Raw genomic sequence first — 21,981 nt, 5'->3', positions numbered from 1 at the left:
TTACAGGCCCAAATACCTGTCTCTTTGTTAGTGAATCCAATTCAACCTGGATCGCATCTTTCCATTTAGGCCAATCTGCTCTTCGTTGACATTCTTCAACAGAGCGAGGTTCGATATCATCATATTCTATAATTCCTTTTGCAATATGATATGCAAATGCATCATCAATCGCCATAGAATTTCTATCCATCATCTAATGTACACTAGTGTAATTTATGGAGATCTCTCTATTCTCTGGAGTTGGTTCTGACATTGGAGCGTCCCCCAATGATGTCTCTTGGACATAACCATAATCCGGAATATTCTCATGAGATGGATTATTCACATCGATGATTAATGGATTATTTTGTGCCAAACTCGCTTTCTTTCTTGGGCGAGAATCCATCGAACCTATGGGCCTCCCGCGCTTCCTGGCAGGAGCCATGGGCCTAGCCAAAACGTCACCATCACTGTGAGAGGGGACGTTGGCGCCATGCTCATATCCTCTTGAGTTGGCGTCATGTCCTCTAGTTTTAGGGACATCAATCCTTGCAGGCACGTTTGCAGCAGGTATGTGTGATCTCGTCACTTTAGCGATATCAGAAAACGCATCAGGCATCGATTCTGCTACGTTCTGAAGATCGAGAATTCTCCGCACTTCAATTTCGGACTGTGCGATTCGGGGATCAAGATGAGACAGAGTGGGGACAGACCACGACAATTCCTGTCGTTCCTGTTGAACATTGATGTTCTTATCTCCCCCTAACGACGGGAAGACTGTCTCATCGAAGTGACAATCCGCAAATCTAGCGGTAAAGAGATCGCCTGTCAAGGGTTCTATGTAGCGGATAATCGTTGGAGAATCATATCCAACATAAATGCCTAATCGTCGTTGAGGACCCATTTTGGTGCGCTGTGGAGGCGCAATAGGCACATAAACTGCACACCCAAATATGCGTAAGTGTGAGACATCAGGCTCATACCCAGTAACCATCTGGGACGCAGAGAAGGGTTGAGTGGCAGTGGGTCTCAGACGAATAAGCACAGCTGCATGCAATATTGCATAGCCCCAAGCAGAAATAGGGAGATTGGTGCGCATTACCAATGCCCTAGCGACCATTTGTAGTCGTTTAATGGCGACTTCTGCTAGACCATTTTGGGTGTGAACATGAGGAACAGGATGTTCAACATCAATCCCAATGGACATGCAATAATCATCAAAAGTCTTTGATGTAAACTCTCCAGCATTGTCTAATCTTATAGACTTAATAGGATGATCAGGGTGGTGAGCCCTTAACTTAATTATTTGTGCTAGGAGTTTAGCAAATGCAGCGTTCCTTGTGGACAATAGCATGACATGTGACCAGCGTGTCGATGCATTAACCAATACCATAAAATATCGAAATGGTCCGCATGATGGTTGAATAGGTCCACAAATATCACCTTGGATTCTTTGCAAGAATGGTATATTTTCTTTGGTGTCCTTTGCATAGGATGGTCTCGATCCTAACTTTGCTAAAGAGCAGGCTTTGCAGAACGAATGATGGGCTTTAGAAACAACCAATGAGGATTTTGGTTGAGCCACAAAATCACAAGTGACTTTAGAAGTAAAAGTTGGAGACAAAGGAGCCTTGGTGGCGTCAATGCCACCCTGAGGCCGCAGGGGGAAGGCGGCGCCGGCCAAGGATGGCCAGATTTGGGGGTGAACGGCGCCGTGAGGCGCAGGGGCTCCTTCGGTGTCCAAAAATCGAGTTTTACTTCTTTTCGTTCTGAAAAAGGGATGTCCGTGTGAAGTCTTTAATATACGGATCATCATGTCACGACCTGGGTGTCCCAAACGGTCGTGCCAAAGCCTATATGTGTCGGAATCCCATAAATCATCTCTCATGACATGGTTGGATTCAATGACTCGAATAGTGGTTGCATACAACCCACTAGAGCGACACATAAGTTTCTCTAAGACTCGTTTATGTCCGTAGTCATTAGAGGTGATGCAAAGGAACTCTTGTTCATTCTCACAATGTGTTTCCACATGAAAATCATTGGCACTTACATCTTGTAAGTAATAAAGTTCGAAAAATCAATCGATACTTTATTAATAATAGCCAATGATTACATCAAAGTTTCTTGACCAAAATCTAATCCAACATAAAAATCAAACCGTAGACAAATCGTAGTCACTCAATCCGTTCGATAATTTCAATTTGGTTGTGACCAGGTAAGGTAAGGCGAGATTTTGGTGGAGCGTTGCTCACTTTTAAAACCATTCTCTCAGATCAAACCTTGTCTAGACATCACAAGTACTCTTGAGTACGCCTAGAGGGAAAGAGTTAATACAATAAGTCATTTTATTGATTTAAGGCATAATTGCCATTACATAATTCTTGGAAAAATGAAAGACTATAAATAAAAATCTGCGCATTTTGTCTTCATCGCCAGATTTAAAGTCTTTGTGAACTCGAAGTCTTGATCACCATGATGCGACTACCTCCGTAGGTACATTGCAAATTCAGGTCCATTGATCAGACGTTCCATATCAGAAATAGACACCATAAAGAGGATTCTCCCTTGATTGAGGCGCATTGGCGCAATATGCATAGTCCCTAGGACTGGTGGCATTGGAAAGTGGTGCCCATGGCCAACGTTGGCTCCATGGTTTCCAACCCTATTTCCCTCAAAATCACGCCTCCTACGGTCGTGTGATTGTCGCCTTGAGCGATTACCTTCTTGAGCATTTCGATCATATGGATCATGACGTCGATGGCGACTTTCTCTAGCCATAGGACGATGCTCTTGATAGCTATCTTGAAGCCTATCAAATTCTCTTTTCACAAGTTCATTGCCATGTCTTTCAGCAGTGGCCATAGCTTCAATAAGCTGTTGGAAACTTGTGATCCGTCTTGCATTTACATGAGTCCAGAATAAGTCAGAGGACCTCATAGCATAGGCGGGGAAGGTATTGAGGGTTTTCTCAATCAACTGGTCTTCTGTGATCATCTTTCCACAGAGACGCATCATTACTCTGATGCGGAGGGCTTCCGAATAAAATAGCATGACCGTGTCAAATTCAGAGAAGCGAAGATCTTTCCATTCTGCTTCTGTATTCGGAAGGATGGAGTCACGAACATTGCCATATCGCTCGCGAAGCGCTTGCCAAAGCTTTATAGCGCTATCCTCATTTATGAACTCAAACTGGAGGTCACTATCCATGTGACGTTTCATGAAGGCAATTGCTTTAGAATTATCTTTCTCAGTTTGAGGGTCTGGAGCTGTTTCTATAGGACAAAGCTCTTGGATTGTATGCAATAAATCTTGGGCAGTAAGATGGGTCACAATGTCAATGGCCCAGTATAAATATCTTTTGCCTGCATAATCCAATGGAACAAAATCGAGTTTGTTCGTGTATGTCATCCTGAAAGATGAAACAAGAACACGTTAGTTTCGGAGTCAATGCTTCCACGACAACTAATTATTGAGATTTCCGAGCTATGCTACCAAGAAATCGATTTCCAAGAAAATTGGATTAGACCGAAACAATGATGTTTATAAGGTCGTTAATCGATGCTTGCGGACGCTCTTAGTCCGAAGTCTTACGAACGCTCTTAGTTCGTTTATAGCGCGAATCCCCACGATTCCGCTTTCTCAAAATCGAACCCACGTTATAAGAAAGGTGGGATGAAGAAGAAGGGAGGTTTTTAAGTCCCCGAGAAAAGAAGAATAAGTATTTAAATTTATGAACTTCAAAACTTACTCTTGAATACTTACTTGTATTTGGATCACGCGCGTGTCGATGCAGGCGTGATGGAGCGAAGCAATCCAAGTAGATGCGTGCAGCGAATGCGGGGCAGCAGGGGCTGCGGTGGTAGTAGTGGTGTAGGAGCAGCGAAGGCAAACTGCAGGGGCAGCAGCTGCAGTGGCAGCAGCAGAGCTGGTCGCAGGGGCGCGCTAGCAGGTATGCGCGTGGGCTGGCAGGTATGCTGGCCGAAAGGGCTGCAGGAGCAGGCGGGCTAGCAAGGGGCTAGGTGCAGGGATGCTTCGGTGGCAGCAGGCTGGAACGCAGGGCTGCAGGGAGGGGGCAGCAAGCAGCGATACAGGGGCGTGTGGCTGCGGGAGCAGCTCGCAGGGCAGCAGGGGCTGCTGTGCAAGGTTGCAGGCGGGGCAGCAGTAGGCGCAGGGGCGCACGCGGGGCAGGCTGCAGCGATGCTAGCACGGGCTAGGGGCTGCGGCAGTTTTTGGCGATATGAAATTCTTTTCGGGTTTTGGCTTTTTGTCTTTTGTGGTTTAGGGCTCGTGCTGATAACATGTTTAAGTAAAATAGATTCGAGAGAGAATTGTAGAGAGATGTGTATTATTATTGAGAATAGGAGCCCTATATATAGGGATTACAAAGTACTAGTTCTAATGTTACAAGGAATACCAATCCGTGTAGGATTGGGAAATCTAGAACATTCTCTCCTATTGCTACTCCTAGTTTGATAAGGCACACTAAATCGATATTCCTTCAATAATTAAGGCATAAGGGAGGTGTAAATCAATGTGTTCAATGAATCCTCTCAAAAAGGCGAAGGCATAAGCAATTTGGTAAGCAAACAAAGTTGGTTCACAAGTTACAACCTTCTTCATCTTGCGAAGGAAACTTCATGAATCCACTACCCATAATGAACCGAATGGCGTCCTTGTTTAGTACCTCGCTCGGCTGAGTAGGGCTGGTCTAAGCCTAAATAATCAGCTATTTCAGCTAGTATGTTTACAATATGACAAGCTCATAATTGGCCTCAATAAGGGAGCATTACATTTTGTTCCAAAATGGCAGCTTATTACACCAATTTAGAACACTCAACAAACCCCACTACAGATATATAGATTCCCCTAGCACTTGCCCTGATGATTTTATCCCTACCAAATAGATTACCCATATATATCAGTTTGTACATTACTTGGTCATTTTCTCTACCCTTGATTAGCATTCAAGTGGAGCTAGCGAGAGTTGTGTAGCACACCACGCCCCTTAGTTGGTGAAGAAGTCAGCATGAAATGAATTTATATACAAGACTATATTGATGCCCAATAATCTTCTTCCTTCTTCTCCTTCACATGCTTGCGTTGGTATATAATAAGCAAGTCACAATCATTGAACTAGCGAATTTGTGCTGCTCCTGGTAAGCAAAAGATACTGGTTTAGTTCAAGTTTGTCTTGAATAAAGCTCACAATCTACCAACCCACTAATAGCTTTGGAACCTCATTTTTAGTCTAAAGAATCAAATCAAGAAGGAAATGACAATAGGTTGCATATGTATACTATAACATGACAAATCCGATAATTCACACTAAAAGCTGTAATGGCCTAATCTTTATTAAGTTTGGGATAAAAAATTAGAAGCAACGTAGCAGCCAAGGTATCAAACAAATATCACCCTTTTGAAACTCATTTTGACATGTTGGGTGTCGGCTATCCGTCCTCACCAACCATCTAACGTCAGAAAATCTGTCTTTACATATATACATTATAGCTGAGATAGCTTATAATATTTTCCAGTATTAATCAAGGAATTGAGGGTTAGAATTTGAGCATGTATATAAAGAGAGCTTGCATGAAAGTTTTGTAAAACTCAATTGGGGCATGCAATATATACAGTCCTAAGGCTTCTACTGAGGTTCTAGTAATGGACCAGTTAGTATTGGTAACTCTGTTGATCATAGCTGGGCTTCTACCATCTTGTGTTTCGCAAACAACCCAGCGCTTTGAATTTAATGTAAGCTAGCTAGCCAGAGTGTATGTTGAACTTTTGTTTCTTGCGTTGTGTGATCATCCAAAGAAATCAGGGAACTGAAAGCTTGAAATTTGGTTGTTTTAATTTGTTGCTTTTTCAGGTTGAGTGGAAAAATGTGACCCGTTTGTGCCACACGAAGCCACTTCTAACTGTGAATGGAGAGTATCCAGGTCCAACGATTGCAGTTCATGAAGGTGATAATGTAGAAATTAAGGTGACGAATCGCATTGCGCAGAACACTACCCTCCATTGGTGAGCTTAATTCAGAAACTGACTTAATTTGTATTGCTTTGAAGACTGATCAAACTATATTCTGACTCAAATTTTTTGGTCACGACTCACGACAGGCATGGTATAAGGCAACTAAGAACAGGATGGGCAGACGGTCCAGCTTACATTACGCAATGTCCGATTGGAGGAGGGAAGACCTACACATACAAGTTCACTGTAATCAACCAGAGAGGCACCCTTTGGTGGCATGCTCATCATTCGTGGCAACGAGCTTCTGTTTATGGCGCTTTTATCATCCACCCTCGCATGCCATATCCATTTTCAGTTCCAATTCAAGATGAATTCCTCATCATCTTTGGTAATAATTCGATAATAGTGTTGTTGTTGGCAGCACCAGTTCTAGTTGTTAGTTTAATATACATTGTTACCCCTTTTCCGACAACATACTTAAGATTTTGGGGCACAGTTTTAGCGGTTAGCATGATATATATTGTTGGCCTATTTCCTGACCATTTCATATTCATATTATTTATTTGTGAGTTTTATCTTGACATCTATGTTCTACGTTTGGCTGCAGGTGAATGGTGGAATGGAGATATAGATTCAATCGAAAGTGAAATGATGAAGTATGGAGGCGGCCCTGATATTTCAAATGCATATACCATAAACGGTTTGCCAGGACCATTCTATAATTGCTCGAACAAAGGTATATATCCTATAACTTTGATCATACAAGAGGCTATTTTTACCATAAATGATTGATTTGTAGCCAAGAGGCAGAAAATTATCACTATCATATTTGACACAGCAATTTTACATTGTCAGTGTTGTTATAATGTGCAGATACATTGATCAACACTGTGGAACATGGCAAAACATACATGCTAAGAATCATCAATGCAGCACTGAATGATGAGCTATTCTTTGCTGTTGCTAATCACACACTGACGGTTGTGGAGATTGATGCAGCGTACACAAAACCATTCAAAACCAAAGCCATTATGATAGCTCCTGGCCAAACCACCAATGTTCTGCTCACTGCTAATCAAGTGCCTGATTCCTCCGGCATGTTCTTAATGGCTGCCTGGACTTACCTCACATCTGTTTTCCCTTTCAATAATTCCACCACAGCCGGTTTCTTGCAGTACAAGAACCCGATGAGTACTGATCACATGAGTAAGCACCCGAAAAAGGTTACTACTTTTGATCCTGTCATGTACAACTTTCCTCAGATGGATGATACCAAATATTACACTAAATTTGATGACAATCTGAGAAGCCTTTCCTCCCCTCGGTATCCATGTAATGTACCAAAAACTATCCACAAACGGATAGTGACAGTTATAAGCCTTAACCTCCAAGATTGTCCTGCTAACAAAACCTGCAAGGGCTATGCCAACAAGAGGTTCTATGCTTCAATGAACAACCAGTCCTTTGTTCGTCCCGCCGTGTCAATATTGGAATCTCATTACAAGAAGCTCAAAAAAAGTCAATACTCCACCGATTTCCCAGAGAAGCCTCGAAGGTCATTTGACTATACCGGGGTGAATCCAGTCGCTGAAAACATGAACACAGAATTTGGTACAAAGATCATACAAGTCCCTTATGGAACAAACTTGGAATTTGTGCTGCAAGGCACAAGCTTCCTTAATGTGGAGAACCACCCTATTCATTTTCATGGACACAACTTCTTCATAGTTGGAAAGGGGTTTGGGAACTTCAATGTCTCCACGGATCCAGCAAAGTACAACCTTGTTGATCCTCCTGAGAGAAACACTGTGGCAGTTCCAAGTGGAGGATGGGCAGCGATTCGGTTCAAGGCCGATAATCCAGGAGTGTGGTTCATACATTGTCATCTTGAAGAACACACTTCTTGGGGTCTTGCCTCAGGCTTCATAGTTCAAAATGGTCATGGACCATCTCAATCCTTGCTTCCTCCTCCTAAAGATCTTCCCTCATGTTGATCAAGACATCTAGCTAGTCCTATCAAATGTGCTTCACAAAATTTTGTTACACCAATATGTAAGCTTATATTTGTATAATTACTCGGTTTGAACTCAAAGGTATATATTCTTGGACTTAAACTTCTTCAACCTATCTAGATGATGATCAACCAGTTCATATATAAGAATGATGTCTTACTCATTGATTATGCAGTTGAGCAAAACCAAACTATAATGCCTTTTAGAATAGGAATAACAACAAAAAGGGGTGATGTGTTCATAATTATAGTCACATTAATAGTAATAGTATAATTGATTAAGAAAGACATTAAACAAGTTACAATGGAACAAAAAGCTAAAAGAGAAAGGTATACTTTTTAGACTAAAAGAGAGGAGCACTTGAGTACCATCTTTGGTGACCGTCACTAACATAACAGAGGTGGATGGAGGATAATAATTTGTAAATTACCAGACAGAGACCTGTAGTCTGGTAAATGCCATCTTCATTATTGCAAAGAAGATAGAGAAACAACCTGGAAATAAGCCAAAATGAAAGGTCATCAAAGAAAGATAGTGACATTTCACTTGAAAAGTTGCTAGTGTGAGAAGTCTTTTGTACACTTTCTGCAAAGGAACACCAGCAACCATATCTGTTATATTCTTCTTCGTTGTTGTATAATATATATTAAAAAAAACAAAAAAAAAACATATCCTGTATATTCTTTATAGGGTGAGAGATGCCTTGAACACTCTTAAGTCAATTCCATTGCACTAAACTAATGCCAGGGTTTTAGGTTCTTCTCACTTCTAATGCATGGAAAACAGTCAAGGATCTTTCCAATGTTCTCAAATTTGTCAATGTATTACTAAACAAAATGGTTTGTGGGAACCCAGTTGGATTAGTTATGGGGGAAGGAATAGAAGAAACAGACGCGCACATATGTATAATTACTTGACAAACCGATGAATATTTTACATTGTTCACAAGCATGGAGCTACACTATGCTACAAGGCTATGACTTATTTTAACATGTTTGATTTGTTGAACCCCCAACCGATATGGTTACTAGACTTCTATAATGCTTTTATTATCAAATTCATCAATATTTTGATGAAAACAAAATGTGGGTTCCCAAACCATAATGTTTAGAATTTTCACAGATGATGCATACAACCAAACTTCATAGACTTGGTTATGTATGTATGAACACTTTTAACTTGCACGAGAAAATGTTATGTTAAAAATATACTCAAATCGAAAATATGTATGTGATTTAATTCAATTTCACAAACATCTTTACGATATTTTCAACATAACACCTAAAATCATTTGTGAGTTGAAATTTTAACTTATGTTTAAGTATATTGGTATTGAGAGAGAATTGTAGAGAGAAGTGTGTATTATTATTGAGAATAGGAGCCCTATATATAGGGATTACAAAGTACTAGTTCTAATGTTACAAGGAATACCAATCCGTGTAGGATTGGGAAATCTAGAACCTTCTCTCCTATTGCTACTCCTAGTTTGATAAGGCACACTAAATCGATATTCCTTCAACACTCCCCCTTGTGCCGCTTCAAACTTGGTGGTGACGCTTCATCCGTTGCCTCGTTAAAAACCTTGCCAGGTAACAAAAACCCTGTGGGATAAAAATAATCCTGGTCGAAGGACAAAAAGAGCACAACACGTCCTTCACTCTTCGAGATCGAACATGCAGACATCATAACTCCCCCTGATGTCGATATCTCCCCCTGATTGCTACAATCGTGGGAGTTCGGATAACTTTCTCAATCCGATGCTCTTCACATGTTTCTCGAATGTGGATTTAGGTAACGACTTAGTGAATAAGTCCGCTACATTATCCTCTGATCGGATTTGATTCACTTCAATCTTTAGAAGTGATTGTTGTTGCTGATTATAAAAGAACTTAGGCGATATATGCTTGGTGTTGTCGCCTTTGATGAAACCTAACTTCATTTGTTCAATACAAGCTGCATTATCCTCATAAATGCATGTAGGTTCATCTGTGGTAGACTTCAAACCACAACTTCCTTGAATATGTCGAATCACAGACCTTAGCCATATACATTCACGAACGGCTTCATGTAGAGCAATAATCTCTGCATAATTCGAGGAAGTAGCAACAAGGGTCTGTTTTGTAGACCTCCAAGATATCGCAGTGCTTCCCATGGTAAAGACATAACCAATTTGGGAGCGACCTTTGTGAGGGTTAGAGAGGTACCCTACATCAGCAAAACACATCAAGACATCATTGTCGTTGTGAGGGTCAGAGAGGACGCCGGCCACCATGAGCGGCGCCGGTGGCGGCAACATGGCCGGCGGTCATTCCATGGATGGGGGCGTTTTGCCTTTTGGGGTCCGATCCCAACATTCCGTCATTCCTTTTCTCTCTGTAGGGATAGAATAGGCCCATATCAATCGTACCTCTTAGGTATCGAAAGATGGTCTTTACACCAATCCAATGGCGGCGTGTTGGCGCAGAGCTATGTCGAGCTAACAAGTTCACTGCGAATGAGATATCCGGTCTTGTGCATTGAGCTAAGTACAATAATGCGCCTATTGCACTCAAATAGGGCACTTCGGCCTCTAATGGTTCTTCGTCCTCACCCCTTGGACGAAACGGATCTTTTCCGGGCTCAAGACTACGGCCGATCATGGGAGTACTCGCAGGCTTCGCTTTATCTTCATTAAAGAGCCTTAGGACTTTCTGAGTATATGCAAACTAATGGATCAAAATCTCATCACTACGGTGCTCGAGTTCTAAACCGAGACAAAACCGTGTTTTCCCAAGATCTTGATCATCTCAAATTCGGATTTCAAGTATTTAGCAGTTTCCTTCAACTCATCTAGAGTTCCAATTAGGTTCATGTCATCGACATAAACTGCTACGATTGCAAATCCGGAACTTGTTCTCTTAATGAACACGCATGGGCATATTTCGTTGTTAATATATCCCTTCCCAATCAAGTAGTCACTTAGACGGTTATACCACATCCGTCCAGATTGTTTTAATCCATATAGTGAGCGTTTTAACCTTATTGAAAACGCGCTCCGTGGTTTAGAGCCACTTGATTTGGGTAATTGAAGTCCATCTGGAACCTTCATATATATCTCTGAATCTAGATCCCCATAGAGATATGCTGTAACCACATCTATAAGCTGCATGTCAAGTTTTTCGGAAACTACCAAACTGACAAGGTAGCGGAACGTTATAACGTCCATTACGGGAGAATATGTCTCCTCGTAGTCGATTCCAGGGCGTTGTGAGAAACCTTGCGCCACAAGGCGGGCTTTATATCTTACCACCTCATTTTTCTCATTACGCTTTCTAACAAAGACCCATTTATGGCCAACAGGCTTTACACTTGGGGTGTCTGCGTTACAGGCCCAAATACCTGTCTCTTTGTTAGTGAATCCAATTCAACCTGGATCGCATCTTTCCATTTAGGCCAATCTGCTCTTCGTTGACATTCTTCAACAGAGCGAGGTTCGATATCATCATATTCTATAATTCCTTTTGCAATATGATATGCAAATGCATCATCAATCGCCATAGAATTTCTATCCATCATCTCATGTACACTAGTGTAATTTATGGAGATCTCTCTATTCTCTGGAGTTGGTTCTGACATTGGAGCGTCCCCCAATGATGTCTCTTGGACATAACCATAATCTGGAATATTCTCATGAGATGGATTATTCACATCGATGATTAATGGATTATTTTGTGCCAAACTCGCTTTCTTTTTTGGGCGAGAATCCATCGAACCTATGGGCCTCCCGCGCTTCCTGGCAGGAGCCGTGGGCCTAGCCATAACGTCACCATCATTGAGAGATGGGACGTTGGCGCCATGCTCATGCATTCTTGAGTTGGCGTCATGTCCTCTACTTTTAGGGACTTCAATCCTTGCAGGCACGTTTGCAGCAGGTATGTGTGATCTCGTCACTTTAGCGATATCAGAAAACACATCAGGCATCGATTCTGCTACGTTCTGAAGATCGAGAATTCTCCGCACTTCAATTTCGGACTGTGCGGTTCGGGGATCAAGATGAGACAGAGTGGGGACAGACCACGACAATTCCTGTCGTTCCTGTTGAACATTGATGTTCTTATCTCCCCCTAACGACGGGAAGACTGTCTCATCGAAGTGACAATCCGCAAATCTAGCGGTAAAGAGATCGCCTGTCAAGGGTTCTATGTAGCGGATAATCGTTGGAGAATCATATCCAACATAAATACCTAATCGTCTTTGAGGACCCATTTTGGTGCGCTGTGGTGGCGCAATTGGCACATAAACTGCACACCCAAATATGCGTAAGTGTGAGACATTAGGCTCATACCCAGTCACCATCTGGGACGCAGAAAAGGGTTGAGTGGCAGTAGGCCTCAGACGAATAAGCACAACTGCATGCAATATTGCATAGCCCCAAGCAGAAATAGGGAGATTGGTGCACGTTACCAATTCCCTAGCGACCATTTGTAGTCGTTTAATGGCGGCTTCTGCGAGACCATTTTGGGTGTGAACATGAGGAACAGGATGTTCAACATCAATCCCAATGGACATGCAATAATCATCAAAAGTCTTTGATGTAAACTCTCCAGCATTGTCTAATCTTATAGACTTAATAGGATGATCAGGGTGGTGAGCCCTTAACTTAATTATTTGTGCTAGGAGTTTAGCAAATGCAGCGTTCCTTGTGGATAATAGCATGACATGTGACCAGCGTGTCGATGCATTAACCAATACCATAAAATATCGAAATGGTCCGCATGATGGTTGAATAGGTCCACAAATATCACCTTGGATTCTTTGCAAGAATGGTATATTTTCTTTGGTGTCCTTTGCATAGGATGGTCTCGATCCTAACTTTGCTAAAAAGCAGGCTTTGCAGAACGAATGATGGGCTTTAGAAACAACCAATGAGGATTTTGGTTGAGCCACAAAATCACAAGTGACTTTAGAAGTAAAAGTTGGAGACAAAGGAGCCTTGGTGGCGTCAATGCCACCCTGAGGCCGCAGGGGGAAGGCGGCGCCAGCCAAGGATGGCCGGATTTAGGGGTGAACGGCGCCGTGAGGCGCAGGGGCTCCTTCGGTGTCCAAAAACCGAGTTTTACTTCTTTTCGTTCTGAAAAAGGATGTCCGTGTGAAGTCTTTAATATACGGATCATCATGTCATGACCTGGGTGTCCCAAACGGTCGTGCCAAAGCCTATATGTGTCGGAATCCCATAAATCATCTCTTCATGACATGGTTGGATTCAATAACTCGAATAGTGGTTGCATACAATCCACTAGATCGACACATAAGTTTCTCTAGTACTCGTTTATGTCTGTAGTCATTAGAGGTGATGCAAAGGAACTCTTGTCCATTCTCACAATGTGTTTCCACATGAAAACCATTGACACTTACATCTTATAAGTAATAAAGTTCGAAAATATGTCCATGACATGAGATAAAATCAATCGATACTTTATTAATAATAGCCAATGATTACATCAAAGTTTCTTGACCAAAATCTAATCCAACATAAAAATCAAACCGTAGACAAATCGTAGTTACTCAATCCGTTCGGTAATTTCCATTTGGTTGTGACCAGGTAAGGTAAGGCGAGATTTTGGTGGAGCGTTGCTCACTTTTAAAACCGTTCTCTCAGATCAAACCTTGTCTAGACATCACAATTACTCTTGAGTACACCTAGAGGGAAAGAGTTAATACAATAAGTCATTTTATTGATTTAAGGCATAATTGCCATTACATGATTCTTGGAAATAATAAAGACTATAAAAATCTGCGGCATTTTGTCTTCATTGCCAGATTTAAAGTCTTTGTGAACTCGATGTCTTGATCACCCTGATGCGACTACCTTCGTAGGTACATTGCAAATTCAGGTCCATTGATCAGACGTTCCATATCAGAAATAGACACCATAAAGAGGATTCTCCCTTGATTGAGGCGCATTGGCGCAATATGCATAGTCCCTAGGACTGGTGGCATTGGAAAGTGGTGCCCATGGCCAACGTTGGCTCCATGGTTTCCAACCCTATTTCCCTCAAAATCACGCCTCCTACGGTCGTGTGATTGTCGCCTTGAGCGATTACCTTCTTGAGCATTTCGATCATATGGATCATGACGTCGATGGCGACTTTCTCTAGCCATAGGACGATGCTCTTGATAGCTATCTTGAAGCCTATCAAATTCTCTTTTCACAAGTTCATTGCCATGTCTTTCAGCAGTGGCCATAGCTTCAATAAGCTGTTGAAAACTTGTGATCCGTCTTGCATTTACATGAGTCCGGAGTAAGTCAGAGGACCTCATAGCATAGACGGGGAAGGTATTGAGGGTTTTCTCAATCAACTGGTCTTCTGTGATTGTTTTTCCACAAAGACGCATCATTGCTCTGATGCTGAGAGCTTCCGAATAAAATTGCATGACAGTGTCAAATTCAGAGAAGCGAAGATCTTTCCATTCTGCTTCTGTATTCGGAAGTATGGAGTCACGAACATTGCCATATCGTTCGCGAAGCGCATGCCAAAGCTTTATGGCGCTATCCTCATTTATGAACTCAAACTGTAGGTCACTATCCATGTGACGTTTCATGAAGGCAAGTGCCTTGGAATTATCTTTCTCAGTTTGAGGGTCTGGAGCTGTTTCTATAGGACAAAGCTCTTGGATTGTATGCAATCAATCACGGGCAATAAGGTGGATCTTGACATCAGTGACCCAAATTAAGTACCTTTTGCCTGCATAATCCAATGGAACAAAATCGAGTTTGTTCATGTTTGACATCCTGAAAGATGAAACAGGGACAAGTTAGTTTCGGAGTCAATGCTTCCACGAAAACTAATAAGATTTCCGAGCTATGCTACCAAGAAATCGATTTCCAAGAATGATTGGATTAGACCGAAACAATGATGTTTGTATGGTCGTAAATCGATGCTTACGGACGCTCTTAGTCCGAAGTCTTACGAACGCTCTTAGTTCATTAATTGCGTGAATCCCCACGATTCCGCTTTTCAATGATCGAACCCACGTTATAAGAAAGGTGGGATGTAGAAGAAGGGAGGTTTTCAAGTCCCCGAGAAAAGAAGAAGAAATATAAATTCCGAATTATAGGAACTTCAAAACTTACTCTTTTGAATACTTACATGTATTTGGATCACGCGCGTGTCGATGCAGGCATGATGGAGCGAAGCAATCCGAGTAGAGGCGTGCAGCGAATGTTTATAAGGTCAAGCTTGTTGAAATTCGGAGCAAATTCTCTTCTGAACAGTTTTCACTTTGATTGTTGTACTGGTCTCAAAATAACTCCGATAAGGCTGAAATTCGGAGGTCAGATGGAAGAGACAGAGATGAACAAGTTTGATGAAGAAAAGATTTTGATCCGAGGTTCCGAACTAGATGTTTCGGAGCCTGCAAACAGACGGACGTGCACAGGAAAGGGGAAAGGTGCAGTCGGTGTGCGTTGGTGCTGCAGGGGCAGTAGGGATGCGTGCGCAGGGGCGCGTACGTGCTGCAGGGACAGCAGATGTGTGGCAGAGCTGCAGGAGCAGCAGTGCAGTGACGCGGGGCTGCAGACGCACGGGCGCGTAGGCGGGCAGCATGGAGCGCAGGGGCGCGTAGAGCTGGGCGCGCAAGGAGCAGGCTGCAGCGAAGGCTTGGCTAGCTCGGGCTAGGGGCTGCGGAGGTGCGCGCGGGGCAGCAGGGGCTGCGGAGGCGTGCGGGGCAGCAGTGGGCGCAGGGGCGCGCAGGGCAGCAGCAGCGAGCGAGGCTAGCGAGGGCTAGGAGCTTGCGGCAGATTTTTGAGGAGAACAATTTCTTTTCAGGTTTTTGGGTTTTAGCTTTTGTGGTTTAGGGCTCGTGCTGATAACGTGTTTAAGTATATTGGTATTGAGAGAGAATTGTAGAGAGAAGTGTGTATTATTATTGAGAATAGGAGCCCTATATATAGGGATTACAAAGTACTAGTTCTAATGTTACAAGGAATACCAATCCGTGTAGGATTGGGAAATCTAGAACCTTCTCTCCTATTGCTACTCCTAGTTTGATAAGGCACACTAAATCGATATTCCTTCAACAACTTATGAATTCTTTACAAGAAAAACGCTTTTGTTACTAAACTAAATTATCGAAAGTATGAATGATTTGTTGATGATATATACTACTAATCTCCATCAGCTTTATCCACATTTTATTACAGAATGCATATAAATGCAGTATAGTTAAAGTTGGATCTAGCAAACAGCCAAACCAGCCCCAACCCTACCATCCTTTTTTCTCACTTGCATTTGCTCCCAACACTACCCACACCCCCCACCATCACTTTTGCTTCATTCATCACCCTCCTACACTCTCACTCACCCCCTTCTCCCTCACGCACATTGCAGAAAACCCAAAATCCAAACTCAACAAACCCACAATGTCCTCAAACCCACCACCACTCTTCACCTTCCTTTGCTTCCTCTTCACTTTGTTACCCTCCTCACTGGGTCTATCCGACCCGAAGCCGGCCTTAGTGCAGTCATTGCTTCCCAAATCTTCTCCCCCAGCTACAATCCCTGCATTCCCAGAGCAATCCGACATAGCCGGCTGCCCACTCCAGCTCCCTGATGAGCTCTTCCACGGCGTAAAGGCAGCCTGCCCCTCCAAAAAAGGCGACCCGACTGGCCATTTACAGCACAGCCGCTGCTGCCCAGTGCTGGCGGCGTGGCTATACTCGGCCTACTCCGCCACTGCACTGGGCAGAAGCGGCCAAGTAGGCCCTGCAGTGGCAGGTCACGGTAATACTACTACCACCGCTTATGACCCGCCACTGCTGCCTGATGACTCAGAAACTTGTGTTCAGGACTTGGGAAAGGCACTGAATGCAAAAGGAATAGAGCTGATGAAGCCAAATGAGACCTGTGACATGGTCTATTGCTACTGTGGGATCAGATTGCACCCTTTGACCTGCCCTGAGGCATTTTCAGTGAACCAAAAAGGGAAACTTGTTGGGGATGAGAGTGTCAAGAAGTTGGAGAAGAATTGCTTGAGCAGCAGTACCAATGTCAATAAGTTCCCTGGTCTTGGTGGCTGCTCCAAATGCCTGAACAGTCTCTACCTTGTAAGTTAATTTCTTTGATCTCTTTTATTACTATACTCGGTATACCTTCAATTTTGGTTTTGGTTTTGGTTTGCGCAATGCTGAAGAAGATGAACAAGAATCTGATCAGGGTTTCTTCTGGGTCGTCTTGCTTGATAATTTAGGAAAGTGTTCCTGCTTCTTTTCCTTTCTCTATTACTTTGCCTAGATTACCCTGCTAACAAGAATTTGTAAACCTTAGACGCGCCATAACAGCGAGTGTGATATATGCTCATAACACTATAGAGAAGGTCACCAAGTCAGAGAAATAAAAGCTAAAGCTGCATATAACTACATTAGCAAGGACTATTTATTTAGCAACAAGAAGTGACTAGTCAGAATAAATGTGCACTCCGGCCAACTCTATTTATTTCTGAATTTATTGGTCAGAAAGTTTTTAGGGCTCGTTAAATGTGTAGCAATGCAGATAAGATATGATCATACTAGTTACGATCGTATTAGTGATAATGCACCGAAACACTTCGATCAGAATTCCAAAATTCAGTTTGGGAACAAGACTGTTTTAGGTACTCGGTTTTGGAGTGCCTTGCAACCTAATTGTATGCTATGCATTGGTTGATTTGATGGTTTACCCACTAGTTAGTAAATTAAACTTCTTGCACCAAACCATTGTTTGTCCAATCAATACCTCTTTCATCTAGTTTCTTTTTAAATTTGTGCGGAATTGGTTATGTGCAGCTTAACAAGAAGAAGACTTCCAATTCAAGCAAAATGGAGGACAGGACCACCAAAATGCACAACAAAGATTGTCAGCTGATGGGTCTCACATGGCTCCTTGCCAAGAATCGGACGGCCTACATGCACACCGTTACATCCGTCTTCCGGGCTATCATGGTAAGCAATGACGGCTCTGATCCTCAGTCGTGCACTCTCAACAGTGACGGAATGCCTCTAGCCGTCGATTCGTCGGAAATCTCAGATCAATCCTCGTCCAGCATCCTTGCGGTTTCATTCACATTCTGCACAGTGTCACTTACTTTGTTGTATGTGCAGCTTACCCTGTGCTAAGACCAAGTTTATGAACCATGGTCTCTGAGATCTGTGTAGTTTAGTACTCTGTAATTGTTGTACGTTTTATAGTTTCAAAAATTGCCCTTCGCGTTTTATGACATGCCCAATTGCCTCATGCATCGGATGCTTCGAGTGTGTTTTGTTTTTTCATCTCATTAGAGATCGAAGATCGAACTCCTAATGTGTCCTAGTCGAAACACACAACGGTTCCAACTAGAACCACAAATCCTGTTGATCTTTCTGAACAGTATGGAGAATTATTGTCCAAAAACTAATGTGGGCCTCTAGTAACATGTCCCAAATGGCATGGGGACTGGTGCTTTGATTTGGAGGGACAAATAATTGCTGCTGCATGTAAGTTTCTTGGAGGCATTAGTTTGTGACAGTTGTGTTCTTCACGGGAGATATATGAAATGTCAACCTCTCATCTCCCAACTAGGGCCCGAAGCCTTTACCTTCTCTGGTTTTTTCGGAGGCAGAGTGGTGCAGATGGAGCTTCATACATTAAACATAAAGGGATGGTTTGTGTGTGTTTCTGCAAGAGTAGCAGAGTGTCATACATGTCCTGCCTTTGGAATGTTTGAAGCATTATGGTCTTAATTGCAAAGCCTGCAAAGCTTTAGGGTGAAAATGACTCCCAGTCTCCCACATTGGCAGTGTAGTTGGAGATGTGTCACCCTATACCCTAAACTGTATTCAATTTCAATATTTCATTGATAATCGGGGGCACCAAGGACTCCGTGAGCCATGCGGCCCAATTCTATAACTCATTTACAGGGAGATCATAAATCTAGCAAGCCCGCGACGCCGCGAGCAACATATTTTTTATCACTTGAAGGGGATTTGGATGTGAGTGTTTGGGCTAGATTCCAAAAATGCAAAATCCGAATTTGACAGATCCATAGGTCATGTCACATTATCACTCATGTGTGTTGATTGGAGGGTATATACTTGAGAATATAGTTTTTTGCCATTCCCGTCTTAATTTCAAACATTCACATTCAAAAGTCGAAGATTGAAAAAATGAAACTAAGAAGAAAAGAATATTGAAATCGGGGAAATTGAAGCTTTGCCGCCACCTCGGGTTTTCGCCTTTTCTTTTTTCTTAAAAAACCACCTCCCTATTTCTATTTTGCAGGTACAATTGGTCCTAAATCCTAGCCCAAAGAACTACAAGTCCATTACATTTAAAAAGAACTATAGCTACTTGGCTATTTCTAAGGTGTATTTAGAGCAACTCTTGATTTATTTAATTGGAAAGATTTCATAGCACCGACTTATACTTGTACCAACAGGATCGGACGGCTGGTTAATATCAAGTGCAATTTTTTATGATTTATTTTAGTAAAAGATTGACCACAAATATCAAGTACTGAGATCACTTATTAGGTGTCGGCATAGAAACTTGCAGCTCCACTGAATTCGGTCCAGCCCAATATGTGACATGGTCCTATTGGTGTTTATGGGACCTTATTGGGCCCTATTGGCAGAACAAACTGGGGACTGGGGACCCTGGTCCACTTCACACACACAACTAAGCACATCAGAACATTTTCACAGAGAATCTTTACTGGTGGGTCATGCTGACGCAAGTCTTTGTAGTCTACTAAACCACCTTTAGAAAAGCCAAGGCTTCCATTAAAACAAGGACAAAAGCACAGCCAGTTAGATTTTTTTTCCACCTTTTCTTTTCCTTGAAAAAAGAGTGAGAGTTACAAACCAAGGCTCTGATCTCCTGCACTCCTGCTCACATTTACAACCTGTACCCGCCTCACCAAACCCCTCATTTTTCCTGTGGGCTCCATGCAGCTGGTTTGTCGCGACTTGTTTTCAAGCATATCTTGTGGTTGCATGAAGGCCTGGGACTATTTACTGTTAGCTGATACATGTGTAAGGTTCTTGCCTGTGATCGACGGTCCTGATCGCGCCATTTGGATGAAGGAAACCAAGGGATGGTGGTTTTACCTCTTAGATGGAGGTCCGCGTGTAGATCTGAGACTCTGAGCTTTCTGATGGCCTATGCATGCACCAGAGGACAGGGCCTATTTCACTTTTACACTCCTATATAAAACCCTACCCCCTCCTCTGCTCTCTGCACGCAATTTCAGAACCTGTTTAAACTTTGCATGCTTGATCAGCTGCTTCTTGCTCTTCATTTTCTTCACTCTGTTTTCGTTTTCTCCGACACCATGGCCGCCTCCGTTGATCCTTTGGTCGTCGGCCGCGTGATCGGCGATGTGGTCGACATGTTTGTCCCGACTGTGAACATGTCTGTTTACTTTGGTTCAAAGCACGTCACCAATGGCTGTGACATCAAACCCTCCATCGCCGTTAGCCCTCCAAAAGTGACCTTCTCCGGTCACCCCGGCGAGCTTTACACCCTGGTTTGCCTTGTTTAACCCTTTGCATGCATGAGCGATATTTTAACATCTTTAGATTTCTGGATGATCCCGTACCTTATGAGATGGTTGATCATGCTTGCAGGTCATGACTGATCCCGATGCTCCGAGTCCAAGTGAGCCTAGCATGCGAGAATGGGTTCATTGGTCCGCTTCTTTTTCTTCTTCTTGTTATGGTTAATTGCATGGATTTTTGGTGTTGAATTTTCTTTTTCTTGTGCACAAAACCTCAAGGTCGACATTATTTGTAATTTCAGGATTATGGCTGATATCCCTGGAGGAACGAATCCTATTAGAGGTAATTCATTCAACTTTACATGCATGGATTTTTAGGGATGTTTGTATGTATATGTTGAAGTCTGTGCAAAAACATTGTATTCGGGTCTCAGAGAAGAATCTTTCAGGTTTCAGGCGAGAATTAAACATGCATGCCTAACTCTGATGTTTTCAGACTTGTAAAGATCTTCAGTGTTGCATCACATCACTCATGTCCTCGTGTATGTAATATATATTGTCCAAAAATACTCTGGTATACCTCTTATACCTCATAAACATATGTCATTGAGCCGCAAACTTTCAGGTTTATTTTACCGAAAAAAAGATGGGTTTGGGGTTTACACAACGAACAAAATCCTTTAACCTGCATGAATTAATTTTCTTCACATATAGGGTTTGTTTGTTTCTACTAATTACATGGTGGCAACACGTGGCTTATCCATAGATGAGCTAGGTTGTTATTGACACGTATTTGCCAGATGCCAAGGTCTCCATGTCCATGTACCCTTCTCACTTCCACGTGCACGACACTGGATTTTGGAAGGGCTTCATTGCCAAGCTGTTTATGATTGATATTAAGCTTCATTTTAATTAACAAGAATAATATACTCACATGAAAGTAGCTGACTATTTGTTTTTGTTTTTGTTGCAGGAAAAGAGATACTGCCCTACGTCGGACCAAGGCCACCGGTGGGAATTCACCGTTATATTTTGGTGCTGTTTCAGCAGAAGATGCCTATGGGACTCGTGGATCAACCCCCGACTCGAGCCCATTTCAACACTCGCTATTTCGCAGCGCAGCTTGACCTAGGCCTGCCCGTGTCCACCGTGTATTTTAATTCACAGAAGGAGCCGGCCAACCGGAGGCGTTGAACGTTGGCGTACTACAGATGCTCCGGTGGTGCGAAGCTAGCTAAACTATAGTAGCAATAAAGGTGGAGAGCTAGCCTAGCTTGTTAATTAATAATTAGCGTGTTTATTAGAGTGTGCTTAAAGCCTGTAATCATCGTGTAGTGACTCTGGGTTGGGGGTTAAAAACTTAACCTGCCTGATCAGTACTCAGAGGTACTGTCACCTTTCCTTGGTTTCTATATAATCTGTTTCAACTTTCAAGTTTTGAATGTCGAGAGATATAAATGCTTCACAGCTTCAGGATTCCAAGCATAACTTGTTACAGACTACTAATAACAAGCGCGCGCGCGCGCGC

General features: G+C 42.6%; 3 protein-coding genes across 3 annotated transcripts; all 3 read left to right on the top strand.

Moving 5' to 3' along the window:
• The first annotated feature begins 5,561 nt into the window (after positions 1-5,561).
• LOC133746482 (laccase-1) lies at positions 5,562-8,081 on the top strand. The gene is made up of 5 exons (XM_062174661.1): positions 5,562-5,733; positions 5,852-6,003; positions 6,099-6,340; positions 6,560-6,688; positions 6,826-8,081. The coding sequence occupies exons 1-5, from the start codon at positions 5,644-5,646 to the stop codon at positions 7,944-7,946; spliced, it is 1,734 nt and encodes a 577-aa protein (XP_062030645.1). The 5' UTR covers positions 5,562-5,643; the 3' UTR covers positions 7,947-8,081.
• Positions 8,082-16,220: 8,139 nt separating this feature from the next.
• On the top strand, positions 16,221-18,199 carry LOC133743933 (uncharacterized GPI-anchored protein At4g28100). The gene is made up of 2 exons (XM_062172015.1): positions 16,221-17,049; positions 17,767-18,199. Exons 1-2 carry the CDS (start codon positions 16,366-16,368, stop codon positions 18,094-18,096), a joined length of 1,014 nt encoding a protein of 337 aa, XP_062027999.1. The 5' UTR covers positions 16,221-16,365; the 3' UTR covers positions 18,097-18,199.
• A 1,997-nt stretch (positions 18,200-20,196) lies between these two features.
• LOC133741939 (protein MOTHER of FT and TFL1) lies at positions 20,197-21,730 on the top strand. Its single transcript, XM_062169648.1, has 4 exons — positions 20,197-20,483; positions 20,584-20,645; positions 20,756-20,796; positions 21,427-21,730. Exons 1-4 carry the CDS (start codon positions 20,226-20,228, stop codon positions 21,645-21,647), a joined length of 582 nt encoding a protein of 193 aa, XP_062025632.1. The 5' UTR covers positions 20,197-20,225; the 3' UTR covers positions 21,648-21,730.
• Positions 21,731-21,981: the final 251 nt, after the last annotated feature.

The sequence above is a fragment of the Rosa rugosa genome, chromosome 4 (genome assembly GCF_958449725.1).
Source record: "Rosa rugosa chromosome 4, drRosRugo1.1, whole genome shotgun sequence".
NCBI lineage: Eukaryota > Viridiplantae > Streptophyta > Magnoliopsida > Rosales > Rosaceae > Rosa > Rosa rugosa.
The sequence above is the reverse complement of the archived record's forward strand: the minus strand, read 5'-3'. Positions and strand labels throughout refer to the sequence as shown.

Bases quoted from the DNA above. Each gene is read 5' to 3' on its own strand.
- LOC133746482 (XM_062174661.1), top strand. From the start codon at position 5,644: ATGGACCAGTTAGTATTGGTAACTCTGTTGATCATAGCTGGGCTTCTA. The intron at 5,734-5,851 runs GTAAGCTAGCTA...TTGCTTTTTCAG, and splicing joins CCCAGCGCTTTGAATTTAAT to GTTGAGTGGAAAAATGTGAC. The intron at 6,341-6,559 runs GTAATAATTCGA...GTTTGGCTGCAG, and splicing joins TGAATTCCTCATCATCTTTG to GTGAATGGTGGAATGGAGAT.
- LOC133743933 (XM_062172015.1), top strand. From the start codon at position 16,366: ATGTCCTCAAACCCACCACCACTCTTCACCTTCCTTTGCTTCCTCTTC. The intron at 17,050-17,766 runs GTAAGTTAATTT...GGTTATGTGCAG, and splicing joins GCCTGAACAGTCTCTACCTT to CTTAACAAGAAGAAGACTTC.
- LOC133741939 (XM_062169648.1), top strand. From the start codon at position 20,226: ATGCTTGATCAGCTGCTTCTTGCTCTTCATTTTCTTCACTCTGTTTTC. The intron at 20,484-20,583 runs GTTTGCCTTGTT...TCATGCTTGCAG, and splicing joins CCGGCGAGCTTTACACCCTG to GTCATGACTGATCCCGATGC. The intron at 20,797-21,426 runs GTAATTCATTCA...TTTTTGTTGCAG, and splicing joins AGGAACGAATCCTATTAGAG to GAAAAGAGATACTGCCCTAC.